Source organism: Hemiscyllium ocellatum, chromosome 3 (genome assembly GCF_020745735.1).
Source record: "Hemiscyllium ocellatum isolate sHemOce1 chromosome 3, sHemOce1.pat.X.cur, whole genome shotgun sequence".
NCBI classification, from domain to species: domain Eukaryota; kingdom Metazoa; phylum Chordata; class Chondrichthyes; order Orectolobiformes; family Hemiscylliidae; genus Hemiscyllium; species Hemiscyllium ocellatum.
The window spans coordinates 80117562-80135808 of NC_083403.1; the positions used below are offsets into that span (position 1 = coordinate 80117562).

The 18247-nt window shown below is 39.4% G+C and overlaps 1 protein-coding gene across 1 annotated transcript in view; it reads right to left on the bottom strand.

The window, feature by feature from the left end:
- Positions 1–9809: 9809 nt before the first annotated feature.
- Positions 9810–18247, bottom strand: part of LOC132833043 (adhesion G protein-coupled receptor F5-like) — an 81644-nt gene continuing 73206 nt past the window's right edge. Inside the window, exons 16-17 of the mRNA XM_060851276.1 lie at positions 15777–15843; positions 9810–11928 (exon numbers count right to left, since the gene is read on the bottom strand). Coding sequence (XP_060707259.1) covers positions 11855–11928; positions 15777–15843 — 141 coding nt within the window. The 3' untranslated portion in view covers positions 9810–11854. The remainder of the gene's footprint in view (positions 11929–15776; positions 15844–18247) is intronic.

Below are 18247 nucleotides of genomic sequence, written 5' to 3' on the forward strand. Positions count from 1 at the left end.
TCCCAGGCGGAAGATGAGGCGCTCCTTATTGCAGGTTAGGAGGGCGGTGCTGAGTTGAGGGAACCGACTGAGACAAGGTGGGGGGAGGGGAAATGAGGAAACTGGAGAAATCTGAGTTCATTCCTTGTGGTTGGAGGGTATTGCAGGTTAGGAGGGCGGTGCTGAGTTGAGGGAACCGACTGAGACAAGGTGGGGGGAGGGGAAATGAGGAAACTGGAGAAATCTGAGTTCATTCCTTGTGGTTGGAGGGTTCCCAGGCGGAAGATGAGGCGCTCCTTATTGCAGGTTAGGAGGGCGGTGCTGAGTTGAGGGAACCGACTGAGACAAGGTGGGGGGAGGGGAAATGAGGAAACTGGAGAAATCTGAGTTCATTCCTTGTGGTTGGAGGGTATTGCAGGTTAGGAGGGCGGTGCTGAGTTGAGGGAACCGACTGAGACAAGGTGGGGGGAGGGGAAATGAGGAAACTGGAGAAATCTGAGTTCATTCCTTGTGTATTGCAGGTTAGGAGGGCGGTGCTGACCTCTCTGCCCCCACCCCACTCCAGCCTATCACCCTCACCTTGACCTCCTTCCACCTATCACATCTCCAACGCCCCTCCCCCAAGTCCCTCCTCCCTACCTTTTATCTTAGCCTGCTTGGCACACTCTCCTCATTCCTGATTAAGGGCTTATGCCCGAAATGTTGAATTTCCTGTTCCTTGGATGCTGCCTAACCTGCTGTGCTTTAACCAGCAACACATTTTCAGCGCGAATTTCCAGCTTTTGTCTGTTTTTATTTCAGATTTGCAGCATGTGCAGTATTTTGCTTTTCAATTAGAAAAATTACTTTGTATCAAACAGCAACCAAAACAGATTAAGCAATCAATTCAAATTTGTCAAAATTTGTCATGAAATAACAAGCACTCAGAAAATGACCAAGCAATTTGCCCACCTGAGTCGGAATTTACCCAAATCCTGATTGATGTGGGTCAAGGTGAAAAAAAAGGGAAAATTGGGTGAGACATTTAGGTAGGAGCTTCTCAATGAGAGAACAGAAGTCTCAGTGTCCAACCAAGTGTTCAACAGTGAAATGCCATTCTCACTGGTGAGAGACAAGGCCCTATATGCATTCTTGTGGGTGAATCACCACAAGTTACCTTTATTCAGCTACTTATTAAGAAATCTCACAGACTATCAAGTATTGAAACAATGATTTAAACTTTATTGCATTTAACAACTAAAATAAGGCACCTCAAGTAAACAAGTTAAGTCTCAGAATCCAATTTGGATATTATCCCAGTAATGGTGGAACTTGGCCACAATTCCACCAATACTGTCTGTCTCTGTTTGTGACCAATCTTTATGCAGTGTTGTTCTTCAGAGTTCTGCTAAAGGGTGAGTTCTGGTGTTTGATTCTTATATAAATATATATTTATATCTTGATATGATATTTTATATATTGATGTGATATACTGATGATTCCCCAGAGTCGTTTCATCCAAAATATTGATTATTCTCCTGGAGTCCTTAAGACTGCAGCTTGCTTCCTTATGAGAAGTAACTTCTTTGTTCCTTGTTACATTTAACCTTAACTGCTTGTTTGAAGACACAGCTTTCCTGTGATTACTTAATTCTTCTGCAGGGCAAACCTTGTCCTTTGTGGCAATAAGGCATTTAGTTTACCAGAAGGTGTCAAAACAGTTTTGTTCATGTAGTTTCAACTCCCTCTTTTCATAAATTGTTTCAATTCCTGTAGAGGTTTGTCCTTATTTTTAATAGTTTCATTGAGATGGAATTATTTCTGCTTCTCCTCTCTGACTTGACAATCCTTAGCTTCCTTTATTGCCACAGTGAATCAGACCTCAAATTGAAGGAACAACACCTGCCAGGGCAGCATCCAGACCAGGGGATTCAACATTAAGTTCACCAATTTCAAATAAGCTCTCTTCCCAACCCCTGACTTCCTTTCCAGACCCGACCCTTCCTCGTCCCTTCCATTCCACTTATCGATCCTTCCTTCTAGTCACCAATTGGATTCATTCCTCCCATGACTAACCAGGCCGTACCCTCTACCTGTATTCACCTATCACTGCCTCACCATTCCCCCCCTTTCCCATGCAAAACCCTCTCCCACATCCCGCTTATCTGCAGCTCCCCCCGCCCCCGCACACACCAGCCTCAAGGAAGGGTTCTACCCGAAACATTGACTTCTCTGCCTCCTGATGCTGCCTGGCTTGCTGTGTTCTTCCAGCTTCCTGTTTGTCTTCTTTGGATTCCAGAATCTGTAGTATTTTGTTTGTCTCTTTCCATATGTACCAGTTCATTTTTTGTGGAATCATTCAATCCATCATCTGTCATTAAAGTTCTGCAATTTATAATTTCACGGTATGCATTAGCATTTCATTATTACTTCATCTTACCTCAATAATATACAGTTTTCCCTTCTTACTCTCACCAGATAAAGACTGGATGCTGAGAATTCCCAGCATGAAAATGAGAATGGTTACCCAGCGACTCCAGCTTGCCACTTGCTCCTCCAGATCTCTGCCTTAGACAACTGGCACAAGTATCTCAAGGCACGTTCCATAGACAGGTGATTGCACACATCCAGTGTCCACAGAAACTGGCAACTGACAGGAACCAACTTCACCTCACATTAAACTCGTGGCACAGCTTTGATTAATTTAGAATACCTTTCTGCCCTTCAGTGCTGCACTTTAGACCACATGGTGCTTATCATTGGAGTGTTGCTGCAAGGACATTTGCAAGCAGGGATGTGCACCCAGCCCATTGATTGGACCAGGAAGCATCTCACTCTTTGTGCTGACTCACTTTAGGCCTACTTTAGGTTCCAGCCTTGTCTTTCTGTGCTTTACCTCTTCAGTCAGCACTTAAAGACTCATGGTACTTCTACCCTGTCTCATTATTTAGTGCAGGCACAAAGCCAACCAGTTTTCTTATGGTTGTCAGCAGTCATTCATTAAGGGTGTGGACACCTTGTTGGACAGCACATTACTAGGCTACTCTCACACATGCACCATGTATCATCTGTATGCAGATCAAACACACTGCATGTTTTTCGAGCAAAACTCCCGGCAAAAGTGTAAGGTGAATAATTCTCAATCTGGAATTCCATACAAAAGACAATTGGGGAGCTGTACAGATCATAACTCAGAGTTGTCCATTTCAGTCACTCAAGGGGATGTACTATAGTCAGCCCTCAGAATCCATGTTTAGTCTGATTTAATCAGTCAGGAAAATCAAAGACTTTGAGTAATTTGACTAAATCTTGGGATTATATTTCAGTATGGACTGGTTGGACCAAATAGTCTGTTTCTGTGCTGACTCTATGACTCTAAGGGAACTTGAATATCAGTGCACTTTCCCAAGTGGGTCATGGCACAGAAAAGGGGTAATGCATTTGAATGTTAATCAAAAAAATTAAGAAATACGACAGGTTTATAGCCAAACTGAAGAATAGCCGGTTGTGATTATGAATTGTTTTTGATACATTGTTTTCTGGAAATATGATGACTTTAATATGAGACAAATTGATGACAGTGAAACTTTATTTCCAGCACTGCACTACATATAAACTAATTAGAGAAACAAAAAATCTTTTGCACCTTTTGAAAAAGACTTTCAAAGTGACATACTTTCAGCATTCTAGATTGCAATAGTTCCTTTTAAGTTTTCTTCCCCAGAAAGGGAATTAACCCTTTTCCCTCCTTCCAGCCTGTTTTATGTTGCTTAGATAATAACATGTTTAGACACTCCTGTATTGTTGCCACAGCAGCTTACGCTACATCATTACAGGTTGGCAGGTGGAGTGGTGTAAGCTTTCATTAATATAGGCAGGGCTTTATTTTAAGCATTAAATGACTCATAAGTGATGCCCTGAAGCCTGCAGTGTCTTTTTCATGTCTATATTGAAAAAAAAGACATTATGAGCAATCTAAAGCTCACTGCGTGAAGGGTGGTACTTAGAATGCCTAAGGTATGGAAACAGACTCTTCAGCCCAACAAGTCCACACTCCAAACAGTGACCCACCCAGACCCATTCCCCCTACCCTACATTTACCACTGACTAACGCACCTAACCTACACACCTCTGAACACTATGGGACAACTTTGCATGGCCAATTCACCTAACCTGTACATCATTAGACTGTGGGAGGAAGCCGGAGGACTTGGTGAAAACCCACACAGATACGGGGAGAATGTGCAAACTCCACACGGACAGTCACCTGAGACTGGGATCAAACCGGGGTCTCTGGCGCTGTGAGACAGCAGTCACTGAGTCACCCATTTTAATGACCACACAGAAGCTTATTTTGTTGCATTGTCAATTTTGACTGTTTTTCCTAACATTAGTGGATTTTCTTTTGTCTCTCATGACTGTAGTATCATTTCTCAGCACCATTACACTCAGCAATGGATGTCCAAATGGGAATGCTCCGTTCTGAGATACTGAAAAGAGAAAAATCCTGCAATAATGATAGGCATATTGCAATAGAGGAAAGGGCTCATTGTGCAGCCATTAATACCAACAATGTCCTCTGCAGCTAAAACTAACTAAACTTTGTTTTTGTACATGTTCAGTACAGGGAAAGATTATAAGAAAAAGCTACCTGAATTATTTGAAACAGAAGACAGTTGCATCTCTTCGGCTTCAGTGGTCTGATTTGGTCAGTGTTCTGAGACAGGGCAGAATTACTGTGAGTGAGGTAGGTAAGGGGACCTTGAAGCTAGAAGCACGGGAGTCTCAGCCTTTTCAATTTCAGCCTTTTCAATTTCAGCCTAATAGATTGGAGAATCTTACAGTTTGTTTGGATTAAATTGAGGGCTGCAGCGTGACTAGGCTGACTGACCACAATACCACATTACAAGAAGCCATTCAGGAGGGGAGAAGTAAGGAAGAATGAAGTGTTAATGTAATAATATAATGGGAGGGGGATTGATACTATTCTGCAGCAAAATGAATCCAGGCAACTATATTGCCTTCCCCATGCCAGGGCTCAGGACACCGGCTAAAACCAGTGAGGAACTTGCAATGGAAGGCATTGGATCCAATTGTCATTGTTCGTTTAAGTACAAAAATTAGCAAGACATAAAAATAGAGATTCCACATTGTCAGTATGAAGTACCAGTTGCCCCATTAGGAAGTAGAATCTCAAAGATCATTACTTCTGCTTTATTATCTGAGTCATGTGTAAATTGGACCAATGAGTTTAGAGAGATGAATGAGTGGGTCAGAGATATTTGAGTTCGAATGATCAACCTTATATATGAACATATAAATTTAGAGAATGAGCAAGCCATTCTGCCCCTTCGGCGTGCTCTGCCATTCACTCAGATCATGGTTGATCTAGCTGTAACATCAAACTCATGCCTATTTCCAATAAACTTCCACTTACTTGCTTTACATGAACCTATCTATTTCTGCCTTAGAATATTCAAAAATATTTTGTTTCAATTGTCTTTTTAGAAAAAAAAATCATGTTGTGGGCTTTGAAATGTCAGGACACCCTCAGAATTAGTTGATTAGTTAATCCTATCTCATTCATAATACCAAGTCTAGCATAGATCGCTCCTTGATCGGTTCAGAACGTGCTGGTCAAAGGAACTGTCGCAAAAATGATGGGACATATCTAGGCTAGCTTTGCACAACTGACACTTTCGATCTTTATGGATTAAAATCCCCCATGCTTATCACTGTGCCTTTCTGAGAAGCTTTCATTATTTCTTCCTTTATACTAAATCCTGAGCATATGATTATTGTTAGGGGGCCTGTACACTACTCCAATAATGACTTCTCATTATCATGAACTAACAAAGGCATACGCCCAGTTTTTGCTGCTTTCCTGTTGTACATAAATATTTTGTACTCTTCAAGATTCAGGGCCAAATCTAAGTCATCCTGCAGCCACTTGTCTTGAAAGGCTACCAGATTGTTTTAATTAATTTCCTCTCATTTACGTTTCTTACTCTTACTTAGACTTTCTGATGATCTGTTTTGTTTCAAATACCAAATGAATTTAGATATAGAATCTTTAATTTTATCATTTTATTCTCTGTTTAAAAATTCTAGTTTTAACTTTTCATTAACTTTTGGATTCATACTCTTTTTGTCATACTCCCTTCTTGCAATGATTTGTTTATAATTTCTTGCATTACTACCTTTCCCTTTGATCTTAACTCTACTGTTTGATATATCACATCATTTTAAATTTGTCCCTTTCCCCACTATTTCATTTAAAATCCTCTTTACTTCCCAGTCATGTGACCAGCAAGTATTGGATTGCAATTTTCTGAGTACTCAGTGAACTTGAGCACATTTCTCCTAGAAAATGCAGCAAGTGGAGCATATGAGGTACAGGGTGTACCGATGGAAGTGGCCACCTTGGCCAGGCCGACTGAGCTGGGAAACACCACTTAAGTGTACGCAGTTCCACAGCCTCATGCAGAACATATACTGAACAGAGGGAACTCTAGATTAGCCCAAAGCAAACTCTCAAAACATGCTATTGTAGTTGCTGCCAATATGCAGACATGAGACAGCAAAAAAAGTCCCACTGGGCCTGAATTGGGTAGGCTGGTATCCAGGAGAGTGCACACCCTGGAATGTCCACCTACGTCTGGCTTGGAACAGCCAAATTGCTTAACAAATTCCAATTCAAAACATTTAAAATGAAGGTTTGGTTAAATGGTCACCTGATTTCCAATGGAGGGTGTTACCAGCATGGCTATGTCAGTGATTGCAGAACCAGTCCTTAACAAAATTCAGTCTGAACTCCAACTTTTAAGTTTGTGTTAGCCCTTGGCTAGACTGAGAATCTATACAAGGGAACTTTCACAGATGAAGGGTACAACTTCAGTTCCTGTCTCATACAAGAAGTAACTAGTGCAGTTAACATCGATTGTAGCAAAAGGCTTGGATCCAAGCTTGAAATTGGTTGAGAAAGTTTCTCCTTGATTGGCTCAACATTTTTTGACTAGAAACTGGCTGCTTGACTGAAATCCTCATAAACCAGAAGTTTTCAGGAAGGTCTCGGGGCTATCAGAACAGCAAGGCTACCTTGCATGTTGACCAGGAAGCAATTCTGTAAGGTTACCCAGTACCATTTGCTTTATGAACAAACGTAGAGGCAGAAATCAGGAGGCTGGAAAGCGGAGGGATCATCAAACCAGCCCAGTTTGTGGAATGGGTAGCCTCGGTTTTACTGTGGAGCCCGACAGGTCATGTCGCCTTTGTGGGGAATTTTAAACAAACGGTAAACTGCTTCTCGTAGCTGAATAAATATCCAATCCCTTACAAGAGGATTTATGAACAAAGCTGGTGTGGGGCCTGTCCTTCACGAAGCTGGACATGAGCCTGCAATTGTGGTTAGATGAGGAATTCCAGAGGTATGTACAATTAATACCCATAAGGGTTTTTAGGAGTGTACAAGACTACCTATTGGGGTGTCTTCAGCCTGTGGTATTTTTCAGTATAAAATGGAGAATATTTTAGCCCAGATTGCAGTTTATCTGGATGACGTGCTAATAACAGAGAAGACCAACAAAGAGCACTTAGATAATGTTAGAATACTCCTTAGACATTTCTCCAAGGTGGATGTACACCTTAAAAGGGGAAAATATGTGTTTCAGGCACCCCCAGTGACCTACTTGGGCTGCACAGTCCACAAGCCCAGGGTACGCCTGTTGGAAGATAAAGTGAGGGCGATCAAAGGTGTCCCAGCTCCCACGCCTGCCCTGGAGTGTAGATCTTTCCTGGGTTTGGTGAATTATTATGGAAAGTTCATACATAATCTGGCCTCCATTCTGGCATCTTATATCTGCTACTGAAAATGGGTCAGCCTTGGAAATGGTCTCGTAGCCAAGACGTAGCCTTTAGGTAAGTGAAGAAGCGGCTATCATCTTCTAAGCTGATGGTGTACTATAATGCCAAGCAAGATCTACTTCTGATACCTTGCCTTCCCTTATGGTATCAGGTTAGTGATGGCTCACAGATCACCCAAAAGAGGGGAAGATCCAATAGCATATATTTTCTTCACGCTGGCTGTTGCACAAATACATCCAGATAGAGAAGGATGGTTTGGCAGTAATCTTTAGTGTGAGAAAGTTCCACCCATACTTTTACAGACATACATTTGTAGTAGTAACAGACCACAAACCCTTGCTAGGTGTACTCAAAGAGGACAAGTCTGTGCTGTCCATAGCTTCAGGTCAAATTCAGCAGTGAGTTCTCATTCAAAGTGCTTATAAATACAAGGTGAAACACTGTCCAGGAGGCCAACTAGCAAATGCGGATGGCTTGAGCCGCTTCCTGCTGGCAGATACACCATCGGTGGTGCCTTCCTGGAAGAGTTTCATTTGATTTTAAACTTTCTGGATATCCTTCATTCACCACTGACAATATCAGACTGTGGACATAAAAAGTTCTGGTCCTGGCAAAACTGAAACACCTGGTGGTGATGGGGGAAATAAAAGAGCCATCACAACAAGAACAGAAACCTTTCTGCAGTTGGTGAGACCACATCAAAGTAGAGAATGTCATTTTACTATGGGGAGCAAGAGTGATCGTCCTGAGCAAAGGTCACTGCAGATACTGGCTGAACTCCACCAGGATCATCCAGGGGTGTCCAAAATGAAGATGTTGGTGAGAAGTTATGTCTGGTAGCCAGGACTGGATGAAAATACAGCTGTGTTGGTGGATCAGTACCCAGAGTGCCAACAAGGACACATATTACTGCTCGTAGTTCTCCCACATTCATGGGAATGGCCAAGAAAACCCTGAACTCCATTACATATTGACTGTGCTGGCCCTTTCACCTTAAAGTGGCTGGATAAGCATAGTGTTCATTTGTCAAACATGGAGCAATGATACAAATTTGGTGTCATTGTTGTGTTTTTAACTTCAAGCACATCTATTCTGCTCTTCAGCACAGTCTCTACTTTTGAATTATCCCCTTGTTTGTTTTCCAAACCATCCTCTGTCTAATTGCAACAGCCTACAACTTGCAGTTATATCCCTGTTCATAGAATTCCTACAGTGCAGAAAGAGGCCCATTGAGTCTGCACCAACTCACTGAAAAGCAATCCATCTAAACACAGCCCTCCTGCCTCTTCCCCACCCTCACCCATCCCCCAACCACTTGCCTGTAACCCCACATTTATCACAGCTAATCTGCTCGCCTGCACATCTCTAGACCAGAAACCAGAACATCTGATGGAAACCCATGCACACACGGAGTGAATGTGCAAACTTCACACACACAGTCGTCCCAAGCTGGAATTCAAACCAAGTCCCTGGCGCAATAAGGCATCAGTGCTAACCACTGAGCCATGCTGACACCATGTTCCTATCAAGTTTTTGGTGGATAAGTTGAAATGTATTACTTTACCATCATCATTTAAAAGATTACCAGAAGACAATAATTACTGAAATATGAAACATATAATAATACAAAAACATCTATAAATCTGCATTCTACATGTAAAACTTAGGTCACCATAATTTTAGAGAACATAGGGGTTCTTTCTTGTTCGAGAAAGATGACTGCTGGTGGTTTATCCTGAGGCTCACCATGGCTCAGGCAAGAAGAGACATTGGGAAGGACAATCCTTCTTGGTAACCTCAATTGTTGTAGGAATTGAACACGTTGTTGGCATCAGTCTGCTTCACAAATCAGCTGTCATGTAACTCAAATGGCACAGAGAAAATTCAATAATGTTACACTGAAGGTCCCATCTTTACAAACGGTTTTGTTTCTTTATTATATCATTCCTTCTTTAACTAACAAATTGTGTTCAAAAAGAGTTGTATCATGTAATCACAAATTTCATAAAAATACACAGAGGAAATATCTTATATGAAGAAAATGAAAAGAACAGAACAAATTCATATTTGAACTTCATGGTAATTTCTAAATGACAATTTTGTTTGGATATAATTCCATTCACAGTAATATATTCGTAATATTTAAACCAGAGCTACTCCTTCATAAGTTTAAGTAATTATTCAAAAGAATTTTAAATTCACAAGTTAAAAAAGAGATTTCAAGTCTACTATAAAAGACATTTTAGCGTAAAATTCAGCAATCCTATGCTAATAACTGTAATTGCAGTTTATACCTAACCACATTGTTAAATTTAGTTACATTTACTATAAATAAAATGCAAATTATTTTCTCATATGCTTCCTTTCAAGTATTTTATTTCACGTTACTCAATGGTTTTGAGTTCACTGAGTATTTCATATAGATGAACAAAGGCTTTAGAATTTATTTGAAGATGAGCAAGACAATTATTTTCCTTTTCTATTTTGTAGAAGGTTTTGTGTTGTAGATCCATGAAATTTAATCCATGGAATGGCTTTTGCCTTTGAGGAAACAGCAAGCTGTGCAAACAAAGGGGTGAGTTGTAGTATGTAGTGATATTGGAGGAGATTGGTGGAGGAGGAAGGGAGTGATGGAGGGAGGACGGGGTTACTAAAGCATTACCCAGCTTCCTGGTAAACCTAGAACTCCATATTGCAGAAAGAGGCATTCAGCCCAGCGGGTCTGCGCCGACTCCCCCCAAAGAGCATCCAACCCAGAAGCAACGCATCCCACATTCATCATGACTAATCCACGTAGCCTGCATATCCCCGGACACTATGGGACAATTTTGCATTGCCAATCCACTTGATCCACACATCTTTGAGCTGTGAGTGAAAACAGCAGCACCCGGCAGAAGCCCACAGAGAACATGCAAACTCCATACAGATGGTCACCCAAGGCTGGAATTGAACCTGGGTCCCTCATGCTGTTCGGCAGCAGCACTAACCACTGAGCCATCGTGACATCATCTTTGGCAGCAGGCATTTTTCATTTTTTTTCCTATAACTAATCCTACCAGAACAACTGTGCCAACCTGAGTTATTGAGAACAAACCAGAATGTAAGTTTCCTGAGGAAAGTTTCACCAAAATTCTAGATAACAGAAAATCAAGTAAATTTTCAGTGCCCTACACCAATTTTACATTCTTGTAAACATTTGAAGCCCAAGAATTTAAGGGATTCTGAGCAGACCCATAGTAGGGCCTGGTGGAAAATACCCAAGGTATTTGAAGGGGAAGGAGAGAGAAAAAGAGGGATAAGCACTTTAACAATTAAACAAGACAGGAAAACACTTTTCTAAAGATACTAACAATGTTGTCTGCAAAAATAGATTGATTATAAGAAAAGAAGAATCTATATTAATGGATAAGTCTCTAATATTAATATAATCTTAAAATGAGCTTAATAGCATTGCAGGCAATCATGAGTTTACATCACATTATGGAATCCCTAGAGTGTGGAAGTAGGCCCTGTGACCCAACAAGTCCGCACGAACCCTCCAAACAATAACCAACCCAGACACCTTCCCTATTACCCTACATTTACCCCTGACTAATGCACGTAACCTACACATCCCTGAATACTATGGGCATGGCCAATTCACCAGACCTGCACATCTTTGGATTGTGGGAGGAAATCCACGCAGACACAGGAGAATGTGCAAACTCCACACAGAAAAACACCCAAGGCTGGAATCAAACCCAGGTCCCTGGCGCCGTGAGGCAGTACTGTGCCACACTTGCTCTTATGTTTACTTTTGTTGATAAGAACTATTTCCTCAAGACACAAGAAGATATTTCTGATTGCAATTAAAATAATCATTGTTCATGTCCCATGGTACATAGTTTTACGCATTTTAATTTCTTACATTCTTCAGATAAGCAATATTTTATTTCTTGAATTATTTCTAAAATGTTTTCTAGGGATGTAAATGCATTTTAATTTTTCCTCCTGCATCGAAATATGCTCAGTTTGATGTATTGAGTTCCAGCAGTTAACTCAGACTTGAATAGCTAAGAGATGGGTTGTTATCACTTGAGTGAAGTTGCTGAGTTAAATTGTAACTTTCTGAAAGAGTGAAGAAAACAACAAGATCAGGAAGAGTTGAAATTCAGACAACAACACTGGATTATTCTAAATTAACTTATCTGTTCAGCTTTTATTTAAACTACGGCATTGGGCTACAACAACAACAATAATTTGCACTTCATAGCACCTTTTGATGCAATAGAAACATCTGAAATGGCTTGGTTTTAGGACACTAGTAGTGATGGAAGGAAGGTAAAGCAAAGTAAAATAATAAAAAGGTAAAGATTGAAGATGTGATCCTAAAAGTGAATTATGAAGAGCTTTTCATGTGGTGTGAAGGGATTGTGGAAAGTCATAAAAATATGGAGTTGAGAAAGCTGAAGGTTATAATCTAATGAAATGATGACAGGGTGAGATGGAAAAACTAGAGGGCATGTTCTGGAATGTAGATCTACAGGAACTGGCAGACATAGTGAGAGTTAAGGCAGATTGAGAAAATAATTGAAATTGATAAGAGCTAGAAGATGAAGGAGCAGGATTCCTGGTATACAGCAGAGCTTTGAAATTTGGATGGTTGACAAAAGACCACTACAGTAATGGAAGTCAGAAATGAGGAATACAAACAGAAAGTGCTGGAGAAACTCAGCAGGTTTGACAGCATTTGTAGAGAATGAAATAAAACGGGCAGTTCATGACTCTGTGCATGAGACAAATATTGCTGAGGTGCAAGCTGATAGTCTTAGTAATGGATCCAATGTAGAGTTTGAGACACAAGTCAAGGTCAAACACAATGCTAAAGTTCTGCACAATCTACCAAGAGGGGGGAAAGCAACCTTTAGCACTAGAGCATAGACTTTGTTTGGCAAAGTTGAACAACAAGACTGTGTTAAAAATTTCATTGAAAAAAATAAGATGGAGACCTTTATAACAATGTCACATGCCACGATGTCACCAAGTTGCCTTAAAGCTATATTGCCTTCCGAAGTAATAACACAGCAAAACTTTCTTAAATGCTTCAGGCATTTGCAATAAGATAAACGAAAATGACAAAATTTAAGGTAAATGATTTAGTTCTAGTAGCGATTAAAGAGGCATGGTGATCAAGAGTGAGAAATAAATATTCCAAGGTTCATAATGTTTGGGAAGACAGGCAGAATGGCAAATGATGAGAAATAGCTTTGAGAGTAAAGGAGGACATAAAGACATGAGTGAGAAAAGATATAGTGTCAGAAGATCATGAAGTAGAATCAATATGGGTGGAAATTAGAAAATGCAATTGTTAGAAAACATTGTAAGGGCTAATTTATATCCCTCTTTATAGGAATTACTGTATTATGCAGAGCATTAAACAAGAAATTATTACATGGAATTTTAATCTTCAATAAACTGGGATAATAAAAATTGGCAGGAGTGCAGCAGAAGATAAGTTTGCATAAACTTTCCTGTGTTGGTTCTTGAAGTAATAGTCAACTACAGTAAAGCCATCTTAACTCAAATATCGTGTAATGAAGCAGAAATAATAAGTAATGTCACAGTCAATGATGCTCTGGGAAAAAGTGAATAAAACAAATTGAACTCAATGTTATATTTGAACATGATACTACAAATTTAAACAGTGATCTTTAAATTAAACAAAGCCAGCTATATGAGTATGAGAGGAGAGCAGGCTAAGATTAATTGGGCAAATAGACTAAATGCATATAGCTGGAAGTGAACAGTTAGAAAATTTAAAGAAATAATTGAAAATATTCAACAACAAAAAATACATTGAAACTGAGTTCAGCAAACATAACCATCTGTTGGTTCACTTGGGAAAATTAAGGATAATATTAGAGTGAAAAAAGGCTTATAAAACAGCAGGTTTTAGATCTCAGGTTTAGATGTGTTTTACAAACCAGTAAAGGATAACCAACACATTAATAGGAAGAGAAAAAGTAAAATCAGAGACATGTCGACTAGAAATGGAAAAGCTGATTGTAAGATCTTTTACAAGTACATAAACATATTAAAGTAAAGCTAAGGTGGTTAAAATAAACCCTGATGAAGGGCTCCTGCCCGAAACGTCGATTTTCCTGTTCCTCAGATGTTGCCTGACCTGCTGTGCATTTCTAAGTTTGACTCTAATCTCCAGCATCTGCAGGCCTCGCTTTTTCTCAGCTAAAATAAATGTCAGTCCATTAGAAGCAGAGAGATGAAAACTTATGATGGGGAATAAAGAAATGGCTGAAGCATTGAACAAATATTTTAAGTCTCTCTTTACAGTAGAAGACACAGTTTTCTTTCCAGAAATAGATGGTAACCTAGGGGCTAAAGGGAGTGAAGAATATTAACGTTTTGGGGAAACTTAAGGGTCTAATACCTTCCTATCCTTCGGACCCAATGGATTACACCCTAGGCTTCCAAGAAAGATATCTGCAAAGAGAGTCAGTTTCCTGGTTGCCATTGTCTAAAACGTCTTAGATTTGTGAATGGTCCTTTCAGATTGGAAATTGTCAAATGTTACAATTTTTTTCAAGAAGAGAGGGAGAGAGGAACTAGAAATTACAGGCCAGTTAGCCTAACATCAATTATTAGGGAAAAATTGGGATCTATTATTAAGAAAATTTGAGCAATACTGTCAGAAAAGCTTAATGATTAGGATAAACCAATACGGTTTAATAAATGGATATCCCATTTGATATATCTATTGGAACTTTTTGAGGTTGTGACTAGAGTTAAATGAAGTGCAATCAGTTGATGTAGTATATCTGGATTTCCAAAAAGCATGAAGTATTATGCTGCACAAAAGGTAAATAGTCAAGTTAGGGCTCATGGAGCTGAAAGCAATATATCAACAAGATGATTATCAAACAGAAAACAGTAATATACATATATGTGATATTTTTAACTAGGCAGGCAGTGCATGGTAGAGTGCCACAAGTGTCAGTGCTGGGTCTCAATTATTTATAATGTACATCAATGACTTAGTTGAATAAACAGAGAGTAATGCATTAAGAATGTTGACAATATAAAGCTTAGAGCAAAGGTTAGCAGTAGAGAGGATATGGTAGAGTGCGACTGCAAAGGGATATAGTCTGATATAGGGACAAAGATATTGATGAATTGAGTGGATAACAAGCTGACAAATGAATTATATTGTCGGGATGTGTAAAGTTATTCCCTTTGGTTATAAAAATTGAAAAACTGTGAAGCCTGTAGGTGTAGGTGTTCAAAGGTGTACCCATGCAAGATATGCAGAATTTTATTATGCAAGTATAGCAAGCAATTAGTAAGGCAATATAGCATGTTGGCTGTTATTGCAAGGAGGCTGAAGAGAAGAATAATGAATAATTGTTGCAACTGACCACATGTGGGATACTGTGTGGAGTTTAAAAACAATTGCATTGGAACAAAGATTCAGTAATTTATTACCTTAGTTGAGAAGGTTGTATTATAATGTTCAGGATGTTGAAAAGGTAGATGGTTAAAGATTGAAAGATGTTTGCTGGTTCAGCAGTGATCATATTGAATTGTGGAACAGGCTATCATTCCCCAATTCTTGGTGTTCTTATAAGTTCAGGGACTCAAGCATACATTTACTCTCTGTCAACAGGCAGACATAGACCTGCATGATAATATATTTCTTCCTGCTGACTTCCATTCATGCTTGGCCATTAAAGTCCACCAAGTTTTCTTCTGGTGCAGATGGGCAGAGAAACTCAAATGCAGTTTCTCACCCGAAATCTTCATGTAGTAGAAATTTAGGGCCAATTTGATCACTTATTATACAGAGCAAGATCTCTTCACTTCAGTAACAATCATTAAATTACTGCTAATTGCATAAAATATTTTTTGGATAGCTTCATTTGTGGTTCCTTTTTTTTGTTCGAGTTCATTATTATACTTACTCCTTTTAGCACGAAATCGAGGATGAGGTTTTGAGGAAGGCTTTGCAGTAGAAACGTTCTGACTAGTCTGAAAAACAAAAGAAAACATGTTTTAATGTATGGTCGCATACATGTTTATTCAGTTCTCACTTTTATTCCTGCTTTTCCCATTTCTCTGTTCCCTGTAGAGGGATTTGATAAGGGTTAGAGCTCACTGGGAGCATGTCTCAGGAAATTACCAGCAATCAGCTGGTAATGACAAATCATGAGATTTGTCTCTACAAGCACCACTTGTAGAGACAAGATTGTGACAATTAGGCTTTTTTTTCAAATTTACATAATTCCCAAAGGGAGCCATCAGCAGACAATTTACCTCCATGTCATTTTGTGTCCAGACACCTGTTGTTTGAAAATGGCAAAAGTAATTCATTAGCATTCTAATGATTTTAAGGGCAGCCGAGCTGACCAAATGACCGTGCCACCAATCTATAATATAGTATCTGCAGTTTATCACATTGCAACATCAACCCATTATTGGATCTAAGGTAGTTGGGAACATTGCTAATTATTTCAAAATATCTTATCATATTGTTATCCTCATATTTTAGTGTCCAGTCACCAGGTATATCAGGAATTGGATCCATTCATATATATTCAATACAATTCATCCCTCCAGTTATCAACCTAATATCCAGAGCTGGCACATCCAAAAAACAAAATTATTTCAATGCATTTCATTTTTAAACTCAGAGACAGGGATGTTACCAATAAACTGAAGGTTCAGTCCATTGAACTTAAGATGATCTCGACATTGGGCAACTCCTTGCGAGCTCTCTACAGCAGATCTTATTCTAACATTTCTTGTTTGCTGAGCTGGAAGGTTTGTTTTCAGATGTTTTGTCACCATACTAGGTAACATCATTGAGCCTCCGGATGAAGCACCACTGATATTGCCCACTTTCTATTTGGTGACGAAACGTCTGGGAATGAACCTTCCACCTCAGCGAGCAAATCTACATCCAGAACTACAACCTGAGCTACAAATCTTTTCAAAACTTGTTAATTTCTTGTAAGCATTTCACACTTTGCAACCTAAATTCTAAGTTTGTAAAAATTGCTAATAATGTTCTTTTAAATCACCTCCTGTGCAATGTAACTTGAATGCCTCACTCTGTCTAAGCACCCTATGATCTGAATGTTCTTGCTTTCTATGATCTGCCTGTACTGCTCACAAACAAAGCTTTTCACTGTATTTAGGTACATGTGACTACAGTAAATCAGTAAAATCAAATTTACTTCATAAAATTGAACAATTTCAAGGAGATACAAAATATAGAAATTATAGAGAACTGTAGATATAGGAAACAAAAACAGAAATTTCCAGGGAAGCTCTGCAGGTGTGACAGCAACTATGGAGTGAAAAGGAGTCAATGTTTCAGGTCCAGTGACTATTTTGAGTTCCATCACTCAAATAATACCTGCGTCTTTCATGGACTAAAGTTGTTTTTAAAAGCCGCCAGCAAAACTGACTTATGGTAGTCATAGGTGCTACCTGACTTGCATAGTTTGGCTAAATGTAATCAAACCAATGTGGCTTAAACAAGGAAAATCTGAGCTCCTTTTATTTCCGACCAAGGCTAGTGAGGCAGTCAAAATTGGAGAACAGCAATATTCCTCATAATGGAATTAGAGTATTAATTGAGACAAAATATCAGCCAATTTTTGTCAAGATGGTAATGATACCTACAGTGTTGAAACTGCCTGAAGAGATTAGGTGTTCAAAGTCCATTCTCAAACTTTGCATCTTTAATTTTTGCAGTTGTGGGATTGGGCTGGATTTGGACTACAGTTCCACCACATGCAGTTCCTGGAAGAAGCTGGCAATTAAATGATCTCCACTGAAATCAGATTTTCAAGTCCCTGGTGTTTGTAGTTCAGATCTTAGACTGGTTAAGAACAGGTCTATTCTCATTGCCATCTCCTTGAGAAATTGAGGTACTTCTATGGTCCCAGACCATTTTAGTCTGGTGGTCAGGGATCCTTTGAAGATGGTAGTCACAGATGCATTGGGCAGACCAGTTGCCTTTGGGATTGTGAACTGTGGACAAGATTATATATCAATCCTTTGTTATTGACCAATTTGCCAAGAACGGTCAACAAGTGATGAACTGTCAAGATGAGTCTACAACAGCAGAGAAGTATCAACAAGTGTCAAAATGAATATTTATGAATGAAAGTGCTTTTCTCAATATTTTGCAGTCTAGAAAATAGAAATTTGAGTATTTTCTCTAATGTGCATGGGTACATGAAAATACTCAAAGTGTTGGCACTGGGAGGTGAAAGCAAAAGGACTGTGAGTGAAATAGGCATGGGTATGAGACAGCATTGGGGATGGAAAGATGGCATGAGGTTGCATGGGTTGGCACGGGTGAGCCTTGGTCATGTCTAGATGTAACAAAGGCAAAAAAGGAGTTGCAAAATCAAATTCATGT